The sequence below is a fragment of the Mirounga angustirostris genome, unplaced genomic scaffold (genome assembly GCF_029215605.1).
Source record: "Mirounga angustirostris isolate CCGP_5_RB_7025 unplaced genomic scaffold, mMirAng1.0.hap1 SCAF_8, whole genome shotgun sequence".
Lineage (NCBI taxonomy): Eukaryota > Metazoa > Chordata > Mammalia > Carnivora > Phocidae > Mirounga > Mirounga angustirostris.
The window spans coordinates 114,660,701-114,676,518 of NW_026991716.1; the positions used below are offsets into that span (position 1 = coordinate 114,660,701).

General features: G+C 42.0%; 1 protein-coding gene across 1 annotated transcript; it reads left to right on the forward strand.

Annotated features, from left to right (window-relative positions):
* The first annotated feature begins 74 nt into the window (after window positions 1–74).
* Window positions 75–665, forward strand: LOC123836622 (serine/threonine/tyrosine-interacting protein-like). Its single transcript, XM_045865559.2, has one exon. The coding sequence runs from the start codon at window positions 108–110 to the stop codon at window positions 660–662; it is 555 nt and encodes a 184-aa protein (XP_045721515.1). The 5' UTR covers window positions 75–107; the 3' UTR covers window positions 663–665.
* The last annotated feature ends 15,153 nt before the right edge of the window (window positions 666–15,818 follow it).

Consider the following 15,818-nt stretch of genomic DNA (forward strand, 5'->3'; position numbering starts at 1 on the left):
TAAGCCCGCTGCCCGCCCTCCTTCCTTTCTCTGCCACTGGCAGCCCGAGGGTCGGGCGGGCCGGGTAACTCCCACCCCACCCCACCCACCAGCCCCGGGGGGGGACCATGGAGGACGAGAAGCTGGAGTTCCCCTCGCTCCCGCAGTGCAAGGACGACGCCGAGGAATGGACATACCCTATGAGACGAGAGATGCAGGAAATTTTACCTGGATTGTTTTCAGGTGCATATTCTTCTGCTACGAAAAGCAAGCTACCTATACTGCAGAAATATGGAATAACCCATATAATATGCATAAGACAAAATATTGAGGCAAACTTTGTTAAACCAAACTTTCAACAATTATTTAGATATTTAGTCTTGGATATTGCAGATAATCCAGTTGAAAATATAATACGTTATTTTCCCATGACTGAAGAATTTATTGATGGAAGCTTACAAACTGGAGGAAAAGTTCTTGTCCATGGAAATGCAGGAATCTCCAGGAGTGCTGCCTTTGTTATTGCATACATTATGGAAACATTTGGAATGAAGTACAGAGATGCATTTGCTTATGTTCAAGAAAGAAGATTTTGTATTAATCCTAATGCTGGATTTGTTCATCAACTTCAGGTAACTTCTCTCCTCCTCATGTTTAAAGTAGTCAGAAAGGAGGATAATTAAAATCTTACGTCTATGTAAAAAAAAAAAAAAAAAAGAATTTGGGCTGGGGTAGTAAATTAATAAAAGGTAACAAGGGTTGTTTATATAGCCTTTTTGACTCTAAATTTCCTATGTCCGGTGATAAGAATCTCTTTACCTCCTGGTATAGATAGATTGTTTTACAGAAACAATAAGAAGTCAGTGTTCTTGTTTTTTAAGATCTTTCTAAAGATTTTATTTATTTGAGATAGAGTGAGAGTGTGAGAGAGAGAGAGAGAGAGCACAAGCAGGGGGAGTGGCAGGCAGAGGGAGCAGTGGGTTCCCTGCTGAGCAGGGAGCCCAAGGTGGGCTCGATCCCAGAACCCTGAGATCATGACCTGAGCCAAAGGCAGACGCTTAACCAACCAAGCCACTCAGGCATCCCTTAAGATTTTTATTTGAGAAAGAGAGAGAGAGAGAACACGAGCAGAGAGGAGGGGCAGAGGGAGAGAGAGAAGCAGACTCTCTGCTGAGCAGGGAGCCTGATGCGGGACTCGATCCCAGGACCCCGGGATCATGACCTGAGCCAAAGGCAGATGCTTAACAGACAGAGCCACCCAGGTGCCCAGAAAAGTCAGTGTTCTTTTTGCATTGGCTGTTTCTTAAGTAACTTTAATTTAAAATAATCAGTATGCCAAAGCGGCATATTTTGGATTGTCCTGTCCTTGGCCCCAACAAATCTTTTATGTGGAGAGAAGCCTTGATTAATACCACCAGACTCTGCAAGGATGGAGAGGATTGCCTCTTTAGAGAGAAAATGTGACATCCCACTGCCTGGAGTTGGAAGGAGACCCACAGCATCCGGACCATTCACTGACAGCACCCCAGGTAGCAGGCCCCAAAAGGAACTCAGCAGGAAATCGTGCCCCGCCCAAGTGGAACAAATGAGAAACAGGGGAAAGGAGGGGAGAACAAAGACTGAGTGGGGTAGGCACTGCCTCTCACACTTCTCTATGTCCCTAGCACCTAGCACAGTGCCTGGTACACAAAAGACCTAACATGTCATTTAAGGAATTGCCCCAGGACTGCCACTAGCTTGCCATAGGACTTTGGATACTTTATCTCCTCAGTCATTCCAGCTAACCCAGGTGATCCAGTTGATCCCGCTGATCCAAAGGAGGTCAATGCACGAGAACCACTCACAGGATCATGACCTGAGCCGAAGGCAGACGCCCAAAGACTGAGCCATCCAGGCACCCCTCTATAAGTATTCATCTTAACCCTAAATAAAGAGAATCCATTCACCTTTGCTCAGAGAGTCACTGATTTGGAAGCCATCCCGTGATCTCCGTATTTGCAGCAAATAAACCTTTCTTTGTGTGACGACTTAACCTGGCGCAGTTCTGACTCACCCAGGAGCAAAACTCGCTACCCTTAAAACTAAGAAATTGGTTTATAATTTGATCTCACTATCAACCATTGTTTTTCTTTTGTTTCCATAAAATGCCTCTTATTTAGGGGGCACCTGGGTGGCTCAGTCGGTTAAGCAACTGCCTTCGGCTCAGGTCATGATCCCAGGGTCCTGGGATGGAGCCTGCTTCTCCCTCTGCCTGCCACTCCCCCTGCTTGTGCTCTCTCTCTCTGACAAATAAATTTTAAAATCTTAAAAAATAAACTGCTAAAGGGCTCTTGTGCCCAGACTCTAGCACAGCTTTCTTAAGATTAATTCCAGGGACAAGTACAAATCTTAAAAATCTTCCCAAATATTTGTAACGATAAAGTCCTTGCATCCATGTGTTTGTGGGTATGTTATAAATGTGAGTTATTATTTTACCTCTGGATGGTATTGCTAAAATTAATTTTCAAAAGAGCTCTATTTAGTTAAAGACAAATGCTAGTAAGGACTGACCATTCTAAACCTATCAAAAAGAAACTAACCCAAATGTTTTTTTCAAGTTCATGTGATCTGGGAAAAACATTTAATATGAAAGCTTGTTTAAGATTGTTCATTTAATTAAAATAGACATGTCTTTAGAGGTATCAGCAATAAAACTGAAACTTTTATTCTACCAGCGTTTACGTAAAGTCATAAGTCAATGTTATCTCTGTTACAGACTATATAAAAGAAAAATGGCTTGGAAGAACAACTGACTTTGAGGTCTCACCAAGTTTTTGAGTAATCTAAGCATAACTGTTAATAACAAGTAAATTAAATAGACATAAATAAAAAATTTTAGGTAAGCTTTTAAATTGTTTTCCCAAATCTTATTGGTAACCTAAAACCTTAAAGTCTTGCTGAGTTAGGTTAAATGAGTTAAGTTAAATCTGTTAAATATCTAGATCACTTCCAGGTGAAACTGATGAAGGATAGTTGGAAGGCAGGCAGGGACAAGCATTCCCCCCCGCCCCCCCCACCAGCCCTAAGAGGATACCGCCCTTCAAAGGACTTTACACCACCCTAGAAGGAGCCCTCCACCCTTTCCCATGTGACAAAAACCTGATTGGTGCAGGGAGGGTTAATCAGATTAAAACAGCCCACCAACAAACCCATAAAAACCCCTAGATTAGAAACTCTGCTGGCGACCCTCTCCACCCTCTCGGGTCCCCTCCCTCCTTGGGAGCTTTGTGCTATCACTTTGCTATCACTCAATAAATCTTGCTTTGCTGCCCACCACTCTGTCTGGTCTACTTCTTCATTCTTTGAAGTGGTGTGACTAAGAACCACAGGCACTGACAGAAAAAAATCCTGTAACAAAACAAAATACTAAAACATTGATTACTAAACATAGGTTTATCTATTTTTGGCTTCTAATTACAAAGAAACTAAAAGATATCTGGAACTGTTCATGCTACACTGGAAAATTTTAAAACGCATATGCTTCTAAATATGAGATACATTCATAAATTTGCAAATCTAAAGGATTGTGGTAAAAGTTCACTTACTACTTAATTTTCACTAGAAATTGAGATTGCTAAGACTTAAAAAAAATTTTTTTTAAAAGATTTTATTTATTTATTTATTTGAGAGAGAGAATGAGAGACAGAGAGCACAAGAGGGAAGAGGGTCAGAGGGAGAAGCAGACACCCCGCTGAGCAGGGAGCCTGATGTGGGACTCGATCCCGGGACTCCAGGATCATGACCTGAGCCGAAGGCAGTCGCCCAACCAACTGAGCCACCCAGGCGCCCCTAAGACTTAAAAATTTTAATAAATGTAACAATTTATTAGACCACTAGAAAGAATAAGGCAAAATAACTTTATATGCAAAGAAAGTAAGATGCATGTTTTTGGTAAGAAAAAAGTATGAGGAATAGAGATACATTTTTGAGGAAAAACAAAGTAATTTTGTCCTAAAGTGAGGCCAGTTATTTAAAGAGGGAAAACTCAGGACAAAATCTGAGTGTAAAAAAGAAAGTTGTAGAAGTTTTGTGAAAAAGGAATCTTTGGAAAGAACTTTGAATATGTGATCCAGCTGGCTTCCATGCAAAGGCAGAGGCAACAGAACTATAATGATTGTAACACACCTGGATGAGGTCCATTCTGCTTCTGCAAAAATGGCTCCTCATTGCCAGGCTTGGACATTTCCTGATGTCCCTATAACAGGGCAACAGTCTGCTCCTGAATCAGAGAAATTGAGATTGGTAAATAATGGCTCTAAGTTAAATGAATAGTTGGGACTATGGGAAACCCAAGATGGCTGCTTGGTTTTTCCCAGCTCCTTGACAAACCCCATTTTCTGATTTTAGCAGTCCTTCACCCACTGTAATGCATTTGAGATAACTTGAATTATAGACATTAGTGGAGAAACTTCTATGAAATTGCAAAAAAAAAAAAATAGTCTGCCAATAACATCTAACTCGTCCGACATGTAATCCTGAAAAACTGATTTTGTCTCCAGTGTCCTCAAACCTCCTTCCTGTAGGCCCTTTGAACACCTGCAGCTAGACTTCATTCAGTTGCCACTTAGTGTGGGTTATCAATACATCCTTGTTATTGTATGCATGTTTTCCAGATGGGTTGAAGCCTTTCCCTACCACAAGACTGATGCTCTCACAGTGGGAGGGGACCTGCTAAAAAATGTGATCCCCACTTGAAGTATACCTTCTATAATCTCCAGTGATCAAGGCACCCACTTCACTGAATCATATGAGCCTTAATGAAAACCTTCCGGACTTGGAATTCTATCAATATATAACCTCCTGCTGATGCCTTATCTTGTGCTACTATGATCACTACTGTAAATCTCTAATGCCTTATGCTCAAGCCTGTCATCAACAGGTGAAGGAAGCCTTCCTGGGTCCCAATTCAAAGGATCTTGTTCATCACAGTTTAGGGCCTGGTGACCAAGTACTCTGAACACATCATCAGAGGAAGACCTCGAGCACCACTGGGAAGAAACTTACCAAGTGTTCCTGACCACTAACACTGCTGCAAAACTAGAATGTATTCAGCCTTGGGTACATATCACACAGATAAAGAAGACTCCACCTGACACCTGGTCCTGTGCAGACACTGGAGACCTCTGAATCAAGCTGACAGGGAAGACAAGTAGCTGACATTGAGGTAGACTGCTTCCGCCAAGAGGCCAGATCAAGACTTTCTACTTTAGGGGCACCTGGGTGGCTCAGTCATTAAGCGTCTGCCTTCGGCTCAGGTCAGGATCCCAGGGTCCTGGGGTCAAGCCTCATATTGGGCTCCCTGCTCGACGGGGGGGCCTGCTTCTCCCTCTCCCTCTGCCCCTCCCCCTGCTTGTGTTCCCTGTCTCCCTGTGCCCCTCTCTGTCAAATAAATAAATAAATAATCTTAAAAAAAAAAAAAGACTTTCTACTTTAACTGAACATGAAACTCTTTCTTCTTTTCCCTTCCTTCACTCTGGCATTGGCCTGGAAAGACAACATCCTCATCTTTATCTCCCAGGCCACTGCTAAGATGGGTAACCTCTGGAATTTAGAGCCACCTTTTATTTCAGCCTAGGAAGCTGAAATCTGAGCCCCTACATCTCATAGACTCCCCTGAATATGCATAATCAAGTTAGAAAAGGTCTACCAGGAGGCTTTCACGATTCACGATTCACTCCTTTTGGCAGGTTCCTACTTCCTGGGCAAGGGATAAATATAAATGAGGCTGTGATCAGGAACTTCTCCTTAATTCATGAAATTGTTGCAGAATCCATTGCAAAAGCAATAGCTACCCAACCAAGATCCTTAGACGCTCTGGCCAAAGTTGTTCTTGATATTAGAATAGCCCTCAATTATCTGTTGGCCCCAACTGCAGTCCCCAGATTAACACTTCTGGGGAAGATTAAAACTCAATTACATAAGATCACAAAATAAGCCATTTGGCCTAAAAAGGTGACTCCTTCCATGGGGTCTTTCTTTTTTATTTGATTTTGATTAGATTGGGTCTTGGGGACTGATGAAGAGAACAAAGGCAGGGGAAATGTAGATAAAATTAAATTTCCTTACAACCTGCAGCCCATTGATAAATACCTGAGACATGCAGAGTGTGACATTCCTCAAGAAACTCACAGCTGCCTTAATATTAACGCTTTGCCAGAGACTAAAAGCATCCTTAGCTTGACAACAGCCAGACCTCCAGATCCTCTAAGTCTTCTTTAACATAACATATAGAAATCCCTTTAGAGACTTCTGTTATCTCTACCACCCCCCCAACTCCAAAATATATAATCAAAATCACATGTCACGACCAAAAGTACAGCTCTTCCTGCCCATGGGTCCTGTTACCTTGCTTTACTAAAAGCACCTTTTTGTAGCGAAAATGTCTCAGGAATTCTTTGACTACTGAGCTCAACGCCCCTGCATCAGGGACCGCAGCTTCAAAGTGCACTCCAAACATTGGGAATTATTCTGCTTATAGTAATCAGAATAACCTCCCTGGTGCATTATATTCTTTCAAAAGCTTTAAATGCATCAGATCAGAAAAGGAACCAAGGATGACTGACTTAAAGAATATAAACCTGAATTCATAACCTGTAAATATCCATAGACAAAGGGAAAAAGTCATGACCAGTGAAAGCTACACAAGGGATCGATCAGCGTGTAAGTTTCAAGGACATCAGAGCAGTAGCTGAGAGTGGCATTCATGCCTTAAATTTTGATCACGTCTCTCAGTTAAGCTGAAAGTCTGATCAAAAGGAGGGGATTGTTGGAAAACCACAGGACCAAAATGGCATCACTTAGATTAAGGCCCCAAGTCAGTAAACCAAGACTTAATATCTAACCTAACTGCAGTTGCAATACCCCCAACGGATATAACCTTTCACCAGTCAACATTGAATTTTTTGGTCAGTTCTAGAACATTTGCTGATAGGCCCCTACTACTCCCCTAAAGAGGGCAACCTTGCCTAAACAATGCATTCCTTTCTAATAAATTCCTTTCTTCTTCTTCCTTTTTTTTTTTTTAATGCCCTTTCTCTGCCTTTAAAAACCTCTTTTTGAGCTCAGGGGAGCACCCCTCTGCTTGCCAGATTCATGAATCATTTAATAAAGCCAATCAGATCTTCAAATTTACCCAGTCGATTTTTGTTTTTTAACACTGGTATTCCAGTAGGTAAAATGTTTCTGGGGCATCTGGGTGGCTCAGTTGGTTAAGTGTCTGCCCTTGCCTCAGGTCATGATCCTAAAGTCCAGGGATCAAGCCCTGCATCAGGCTCCTTGCTCACTGGGGAGTCTGCTTCTCTCCCCTCCTCTGCTCCTCCCCCTGCTCATGCTCTCTCGCGCGCTCACTCTCTCGCAAATAAATAAAATCTAAAAATAAAATAAAATAAAATGTTTCTGAGGTCTGTGATCCCCTATAGCAAATTAACCAAACTGAAGGTGGGGGTCCTTGGATGCTCCTTTCCATAGCCAGGCAGTCAGAAGCACAGGTGAGAACCTGGGCTTAGAATTGGCACCTCAAGGTGGGAGAGGGCAGTTTTGGGGACTGAGCCCTTCACCTGTGGGACCTGAGTCAGCGTTATAGTGTGTTCTGTATGATAAAAGATGAGAAATCTGCCTCTGTGTTGCTACTAAATATATATGCCTAGATATTAATATTGTTAAAAAGAAGACAACAGGCCCAAAATGGAGTCACTTACTCTAAACCCCACCAAGACTTAATACCTAACCTCATTGCAGCTTCAGCTTCTCCCCGAAATGTGAACTTTAATTAGCCAACCTAGAATTTCCCCAGGGCCTGCACTAGGAATTAATCCTTAAACTCCCCTTAGGAGAGCCACCTTGCCTAAAATAATGCATTGTACGATAAATAATTTCTTTTTTCACTCCCTCTCTGCCTCCAAAAACCTTCCCTTTTCTAAAACTCAATGGGACTTTTTTAAGAGATGAAATGCTGCCAGATTCAAGAATCATCAAATGAAGCCAATCCGATGTTTAAATTTACTCAGTTGAATTCTTGTTACTTAGTAACATTTAATGACTAGAACGCTTTCGACTTCCTTATGGACGATATTAATCCAATTGATATAGTCCTTTACAGTGTAAGAATAAGAATATATGTATGTGTGTGTGTGTATATATATATGCCGTAGGACTTAATGAAACTTTTTTTTAATCTAACCATTATTCTGTGGCTTGAACTGGCTCCCATAAAAAGAAAAAAGTTGTTTTTGCTCACCTGTGAATTACATTTGGCTGCCTGAGAAATACTAGTTGAAGCCAGAATGACTTCTCTCTCCAAAGAAAGAACATAGGAAGACACTGCTCTGAGGATTGTTGTGGGTCAGAGCTCCTCATTTATAAGTCATGGTAAATAAAATGAGAGGGGTGGGTGAGAGGGGCAGGAGATAAGATAAGATAGGTCAAAGAAATAAAAAAAAAGCTTGCAGTGTTAAAAGATAAGGATCAAAACAACTGCCAAAGAGGCAGCTTGGTTGTTTAGTTATGGTGATTAGGAGCTGAGAAACCACTGGGATCAGGTGATTCTGCAGTTCCAGGGGCTAGAGAGAGGGAGCAGAAGTCTTTTACGTAAGATGCATGGGGTGATGTGGGGTGGTGAGGAGGCTGGGGCCACCAGGTACTGATGCAGCCCCCAGACAACTATCTAGGGGAGACAAGAAAGGAGCCTAGAAAGAACCAGCACGAGGCCATTAGGATTGAGTATCACAGCCCTCGGAGAGACGATCCAGACCTGATGGGAGCCGAGATAAGGTCATTATCTGCTGCCCAGAATATCTCTAGCCTCCCGGAACTGTGTTGAATTAAACCGAATGGAAACAGGCATCTGGGAAAAGTCTAGGAGAGCGATTGTCACATCCTTGGTGAGAAAAAGGTGTCTCTAACTCAGAGCAATCCTCAGCCACTCCCCCATGAACCCGAGAGCTCCCCCGCTCTCCAGTGTATCTCTTCCCAGAGTTAATCAGTGACCAACACAGAGAAAAAGAGCTCAGGGCACCTGGGCTGAGGGACCAATGGTGACTAGGGGAAAGGTGACAGGGTGGCCCATTCTAAGGAAGCTCCCTGTCCAGCACAAACTGCCACAAATCTGAGTATCCAGGGGGCTTACTTTTACAATAGAATAATTTCGGAAGGGAACAGGGTATGGTCCGAAGGAGATAATTTTTTCATTTTTATTTCCATTCTAAGTATCTAATTTCCATACAAACAGAACTTAAGAGTAGAATAAAGAGATAATGGAACAATTTTAATTAGTTAAAAAGTTATTCCTAATTTTTAAAAAAGTTATTCATAATTACTTTACAAGATGACCTTGTTTTTTAACCTCCTGTATGTTAATCAACTAGGATCAACTACCCTCTGCATATTCAGTGTTCACCCTGTGTATTTATAAGTGATAGAAAAACATTTGTGTACATTAGAGTAGTTAACACAAAAGGAGTTTTCTAAGGCCCCCTCCATTTAAATACATGTTCAGCTATACATACCCACACTTACACATACTTACATCGCACCTACATGGAGGATAAAGGCAGCTCCCACAAATGAGTCTGTGCTAAATCCAAGATATAAAATATAAAACACGCAAGACACATCCACTGCTTTTTTTTTATTATGTTACGTTAATCGCCACACATTACATCATTAGTTTTTGATGTAGTGTTCCATGATTCATTGTTTGCGTATAACATCCAGTGCTCCATTCAATACGTGCCCTCCTCAATACCCATCACCAGGCTAACCCATCCCCCCACCTCCTTCCCCTCTAGAACCCTCAGTTTGTTTCTCAGAGTCCATAGTCTTTCATGGTTCATCTCCCCCTCTAATTTCCCCCCGCTTTTTAAATTTTAAGTTTGTTGTTTCAGCCAATTTGTGACATCTATTTTTTTATTTTAAAGTCAAAGTTTTGTTTTGTTTTTAATTTTATTATGTTATGTTAGTCACCATACAATACATCAGTAGTTTTTGATGTGGTGATCCACGATTCATTGTTTTTATATAACACCCAGTGCTCCATGCAGTACGTGTCCTCTTTAATACCCATCACCAGGCTAACCAATCCCCCCTCCCCCCTCCCCTCTAAAACACTCAGTTTGTTTCTCGGAGTCCATAGTCTCTCGTGGTTCATCTCTCCCTCCAATTCCCCACCCCCTCATTTTTCCCTTCCTTCTCCTAGTGTCGTCCATGCTATTCCATATGTTCCACAAATAAGTGAAACCATATGATAATTGACTTTCTCTGCTTGACTTATTTCACTTAGCATAATCTCCTCCAGTCCCATCCATGTTGATGTAAAAGTTGGGTATTCATCCTTTCTGATGGCTGAGTAATATTCCACTGTATATATGGACCACATCTTCTTTATCCATTCATCTGTTGAAGTGCATCTCGGCTCTTTCCACGGTTTGGCTATTGCGGACATTGCTGCTATGAACATTGGGGTGCATATGGCCCGTCTTTCCACTACATCTGTGTCTTTGGGGTAAATACCCAGTAGTGCAATTACTGAGTCATAGGGTAGCTCTATTTTTAAATTTTTGAGGAACCTCCACACTGTTTTCCAAAGTGGCTGTACCAACTTGCTTTCCCACCAACAGTGTAAGAGGGCTCCCCTTTCTCCACACCCTCTCCAACATTTGTTGTTTCTTTCCCTGTCCATTTTTGCCATTCTAACTGGTGTAAGGTGGTATCTCAATGTGGTTTTGATTTGAATTTCCCTGATGGCTAATGATGATGAACATTTTTTCATGTGTCTGTTAGCCATTCGTATGTCTTCTTCAGAGAAGTGTCTTTTCATATCTTCTGCCCACTTTTTGACTTGATTATTTGTTTCTTGGGTGTTGAGTTTGAGAAGTTCTTTACAGATCTTGGATACCAGCCCTTTATCTGTAGTGTCATTTGCAAATATCTTCTCCCATTCTGTGGGTTGCCTCTTTGTTTTGTTGACTGTTTCCTTTGCTGTGTAGAAGCTTTTTATCTTGATGAAGTCCCAAAAGTTCATTTGTGCTTTTGTTTCACTAGCTTTTGGAGATGTATCTTGAAAGAAGTTGCTGTGGCTGATGTCAAAGAGGTTACTGCCTATGTTCTCCTCAAGGATTTTGATGGATTCCTGTCTCACATTGAGGTCTTTCATCCATTTTGAATTTATTTTTGTGTATGGTCTAAGAAAGTGGTCCAGTTTCATTCTTCTGCATGTGGCTGTCCAATTTTCCCAATACCATTTGTTGAAGAGACTGTCCTTTTCCCATTGGATATCCTTTCCTGCTTTGTCGAAGATTAGTTAACCATAGAGCTGAGGGTCCATATCTGGGTTCTCTATTCTGTTCCATTGGTCTATATGTCTGTTTTTGTGCCAGTACCATGTTGTCTTGGTGATCACAGCTTTGTAATATAGCTTGAAATCGGGCAACGTGATGCCCCCAGCTTTGTTTTTCTTTTTCAACATTTCCTTGGCAATTCGGGGTCTTTTCTGATGCCTTACAAATTTTAGGATTGTTTGTTCCAGCACTTTGAAAAATGTCATTGGAATTTTAATCGGGATGGCATTGAAAGTATAGATTGCTCTGGGTAGCATAGACATTTTAACGATGTTTATTCTTCTGATCCATGAGCATGGAATATTTTTCCATCTTTTTGTGTCTTCTTCAATTTCTTTCATGAGTGTTCTGTACTTCCTAGAGAATAGATCCTTTACCTCTTTGGTTAGGTTTATTCCGAGGTACCTTATGGTTTTTGGTGCTATTGTAAATGGAATCGTTTCTCTAATTTCTCTTTCTACAGTTGCGTTGTTAGTGTATAAGAAAGCAACTGATTTCTGTGCATTGATTTTGTATCCTGCCACATTACTGAATTGCTGTGTGAGTTCTAGTAATTTGGGGGTGGAGTCTTTTGGGTTTTCCACATGAAGTATCATGTCGTCTGTGAAAAGAGAGTTTGACTTCTTCTTTGCCAATTTGAATACCTTTTATTTCTTTTTGCTGTCTGATTGCTGTTGCTAGGACTTCTAGTACTATGTTGAACAATAGTGGCGAGAGTGGGCATCCTTGACGTGTTCCTGATCTTCAGGGAAAGGCTCTCAGCTTTTCCCCATTGAGGATGATATTTGCTGTGGGTTTTTCATAGATGGATTTTATGAACTTGAGGAATGTTCCCTCTATCCCTATACTCTGAAGAGTTTTAATCAGGAAAGGATGTTGTATTTTGTCAAATGCTTTTTCTGCATCAATTGAGAGGACCATATGGTTCTTCTCCCTCCTCTTATTAATGTGTTCTATCATAGTGATTGATCTGTGAATGTTGAACCACCCTTGCATCCCAGGGGTAAATCCCACTTGGTCGTGGTGGATGATCCTTTTAATGTATTGTTGGATCCTATTAGCTAGGATTTTGTTGAGGATTTTGGAATCCATATTCATCAGGGATATTGGTCTGAAATTCTCCTTTTTGATGGGGTCTTTGCCTGGTTTGGGGATTAAGGTAATGCTGGCCTCATAGAATGAGTTTGGAAGTTTTCCTTCTGTTTCTATTTTTTGAAACAATTTCAGTAGAATAGGTATTATTTCTTCTTTGAATGTTTGATAGAATTCCCCAGGGAATCCATCAGGTCCTGGACTCTTGTTTTTTGGGAGGTTTTTGATCACTGCTTCAATCTCGTTACTGGTTATTGGCCTATTCAGGTTGTCAATTTCTTCCTGTTTCAGTCTTGGCAGCTTATAGGTTTCCCAGGAAGGCCTCCATTTCATCCAGATTGCTCAGTTTATTGGCATATAGTTGTTGATAATAATTTCTAATAATTGTTTCTATTTCCTTGGTGTTAGTCATGATCTCTCCCCTTTCATAATTTTATTAATTTGGGTCCTTTCTCTTTTCTTTTGGATAAGTCTGGCCAGTGGTTTATCAATCTTATTAATTCTTTCAAAGAACCAACTTCTAGTTTCGTTGATCTGATCTACTGTGTTTCTGGTTTCTAATTCATTGATCTCTGCTTTAATTTTAATTATTTCTCTTCTAATGCATGGCTTAGGCATCATTTGTTGCTTTTTCTCTAGTTCTTTAAGGTGTAGAGTTAGTTGGTGAATTCGGGATTTTTCTGTTTTTTTGAGTGAGGCTTGGCTGACTATGTATTTCCCCCTTAGGACCGCCTTTGCAGTATCCCATAGGTTTTGGACCGATGTGTTTTCGTTCTCATTGATTTCCATGAATTGTTTAAGTTCTTCTCTGATTTCCTGGTTGACCCAAACATTCTTGAGCAGAGTGGTCTTTAGCTTCCAAGTGTTTGAATTTCTGCCAAGTTTTTTCTTGTGATTGAGTTCCAGTTTTAAAGCACTGTGGTCTGAGAATATGCAGGGAATAATCTCAATCTTTTGGTATCCGTTGAGACCTGATTTGTGACCCAGTCTGTGGTCTATTCTGGAGAAAGTTCCATGTGCACTCGAGAAGAATGAGTATTCTGTTGTTTTAGGGTGGAATGTTCTGTAAATATCTATGAGGTCCATCTGGTCCAATGTATCATTCAAAGCTCTTGTTTCCTTGTTGATTTTCTGCTTAGATGATCTGTCCACTGCTGAGAGTGGAGTATTGAGGTCTCCTACAATTAACGTATTGTTATCAATATGACTCTTTATTTTGGTTAACAGTTGGCTTCTGTAGATGGCTGCTCCCATGTTGGGGGCATAGATATTTACAACTGTTAGATCTTCTTGTTGGATAAACCCTTTAAGAAGGATATAGTGTCCTTCTGTGTCTCTAATTACAGACTTTAGTTTAAAATCTAATTTGTCTGATATAAGAATTGCTACCCCAGCTTTCTTTTGAGGTCCACTGGCATGGAAGATGGATCTCCATCCCTTCACTTTCAGTCTGGATGTATCTTTAGGTTCAGAATGAGTCTCTCGTAGGCAGCATATGGATGGGTCCTGTCTTTTTATCCAATCTGCAACCCTGTGCCGTTTTATGGGAGCATTTAGGCCATTCACGTTGAGAGTGATTATTGAAAGATATGAATTAATTGTCATCATGTTGCCTGTGAAGACGTTGTTTTTATAGATTGTCCCTGTAAATTGCTGTTGTATATCACTCTTGGGGTCTTTCTCCTTTTATAGAACCCCCCTCAATATTTCTTGCAGGGCCGGCTTAGTGGTCACATATTCTTTCAGTTTCTGCCGGTTGTGGAAGGTCTGCATCTCTCCATCCATTCTAAAGGAAAGCCTTGCTGGATAAAGTATTCTTGGTTGCATGTTCTTCTCATTTAGTACCCTGAATATGTCTTGCCAGGCCTTTCTGGCTTGCCAGGTCTCTGTGGATAGGTCTGACGTTATTCTGATGTTCCTCCTTCTGTACGTAAGGAATCTCTTCCCCCTAACTGCCCTTAAGATGGTTTCCTTGGTCCTAAGATTTGCAAGTTTTACTATTACATGCCGGGGTGTTGGCCTGTTTTCCTTGATCTTGGGAGGGGTCCTCTCTGCCTGTAGGATGTGAATATTTGTTTCATTCCCCAGATTAGGGAAGTTCTCAGCTACGATTTGCTCAAATACATCTTCTAGTCCTCTCTCTCTCTCCACTCCCTCTGGGATTCCAATTATTCTGACATTGGAATGCTTCATGGTGTCACTTATTTCTCTGATTCTATTTTCATGGATTCTGAGTTGTTTTTCCCTGGCCTCCTCTTTTCCCTTTTTATCTATTATATTGTCTTCCAGGTCACTTATTTGTTCTTCTGCCTCAGTTACCCTAGCTGTTAGATTATATAGATTGGATTGGATCTCATTGATAGCATTTTTAAGTTCTGCAAATTCAACTTTTATTTCTGCCCCTACAGACTCTATGTTGCCATTAATTGATTCCTCCATTCTAGCCATTGTCTTCACAATTGCTAGCCTGAATTCCATCTCCGACATCTTGGTTATATCTGCATCCATTTGTAAATCTGCAGCATAAGTCATAATCTCTGAATCTTTCCTATTTTGGAGGCTCCTCCTCCTAGTCATTCTGTTGATGGGTGTTTGAGGGAATGTATAGAGTCCAAATTATTGACCAGAACCCAAGCAAGATGCACCTGTTTTCTTGGGACCTTAGGGTTGCTGGCCTCTTGTTTTCCCAGCCTGTCTTCTGTGGGAGGGGCCTGCTGCGCTGTTACTCAGGCAACCCTGTTTGGGCGGAGTTGCCCTGCACCCCTGTGGTGGGTAATGGGCTCAGCGGGAATCAGTTTTGGGGGCTTTTGTTCTCTGGCGCCTTTCCCTGGCGGCTTTCCATGTCTCTTCTGTGAGTCAGGGCAGAAGAGACCATTTCCAACCCTCTGCCTCAGAGCAGAGAGACCTCAGTCTGTTCTTCAGTGGGCTCTCCAGGCCACACTGTCTCCGTTTCTGTCCGTGCTGCTATAAACTGCAGCGTCCTGGGTTGTGCACCCCTCCAAAGCACTCCCAGTCCTGCCTCCAGGTCGGGGCACCTCTCTGCCGTTTGTGCTTCTAAAACCGCCAGCCACTCCCAGTTCACGCGCATGACCCTGCCGCTCTGGGTTTCCAACCCAGGGGCTGCAGTTCGGAGGCGTGACCCCACCGCTCTGGGTTCCTGCCCCGGGGGCTGCCCTAAAGTCCTTTCCCCGCCGCTACCGGTCTGCGAGTCTGTGCCCGTCCGCAGCGCACGAGGCTGTCGCTCACCGGCGGTGTAGGATCCCCACGTCCAGGCACCCTCCCGCTGCCATTTATCCTCTGATATCTGCCCGCGGAATCACGGCTCCCCGCTTTGTACCTCGAAACCAGCCACCTGCGATATTCTATTTGTAGAGA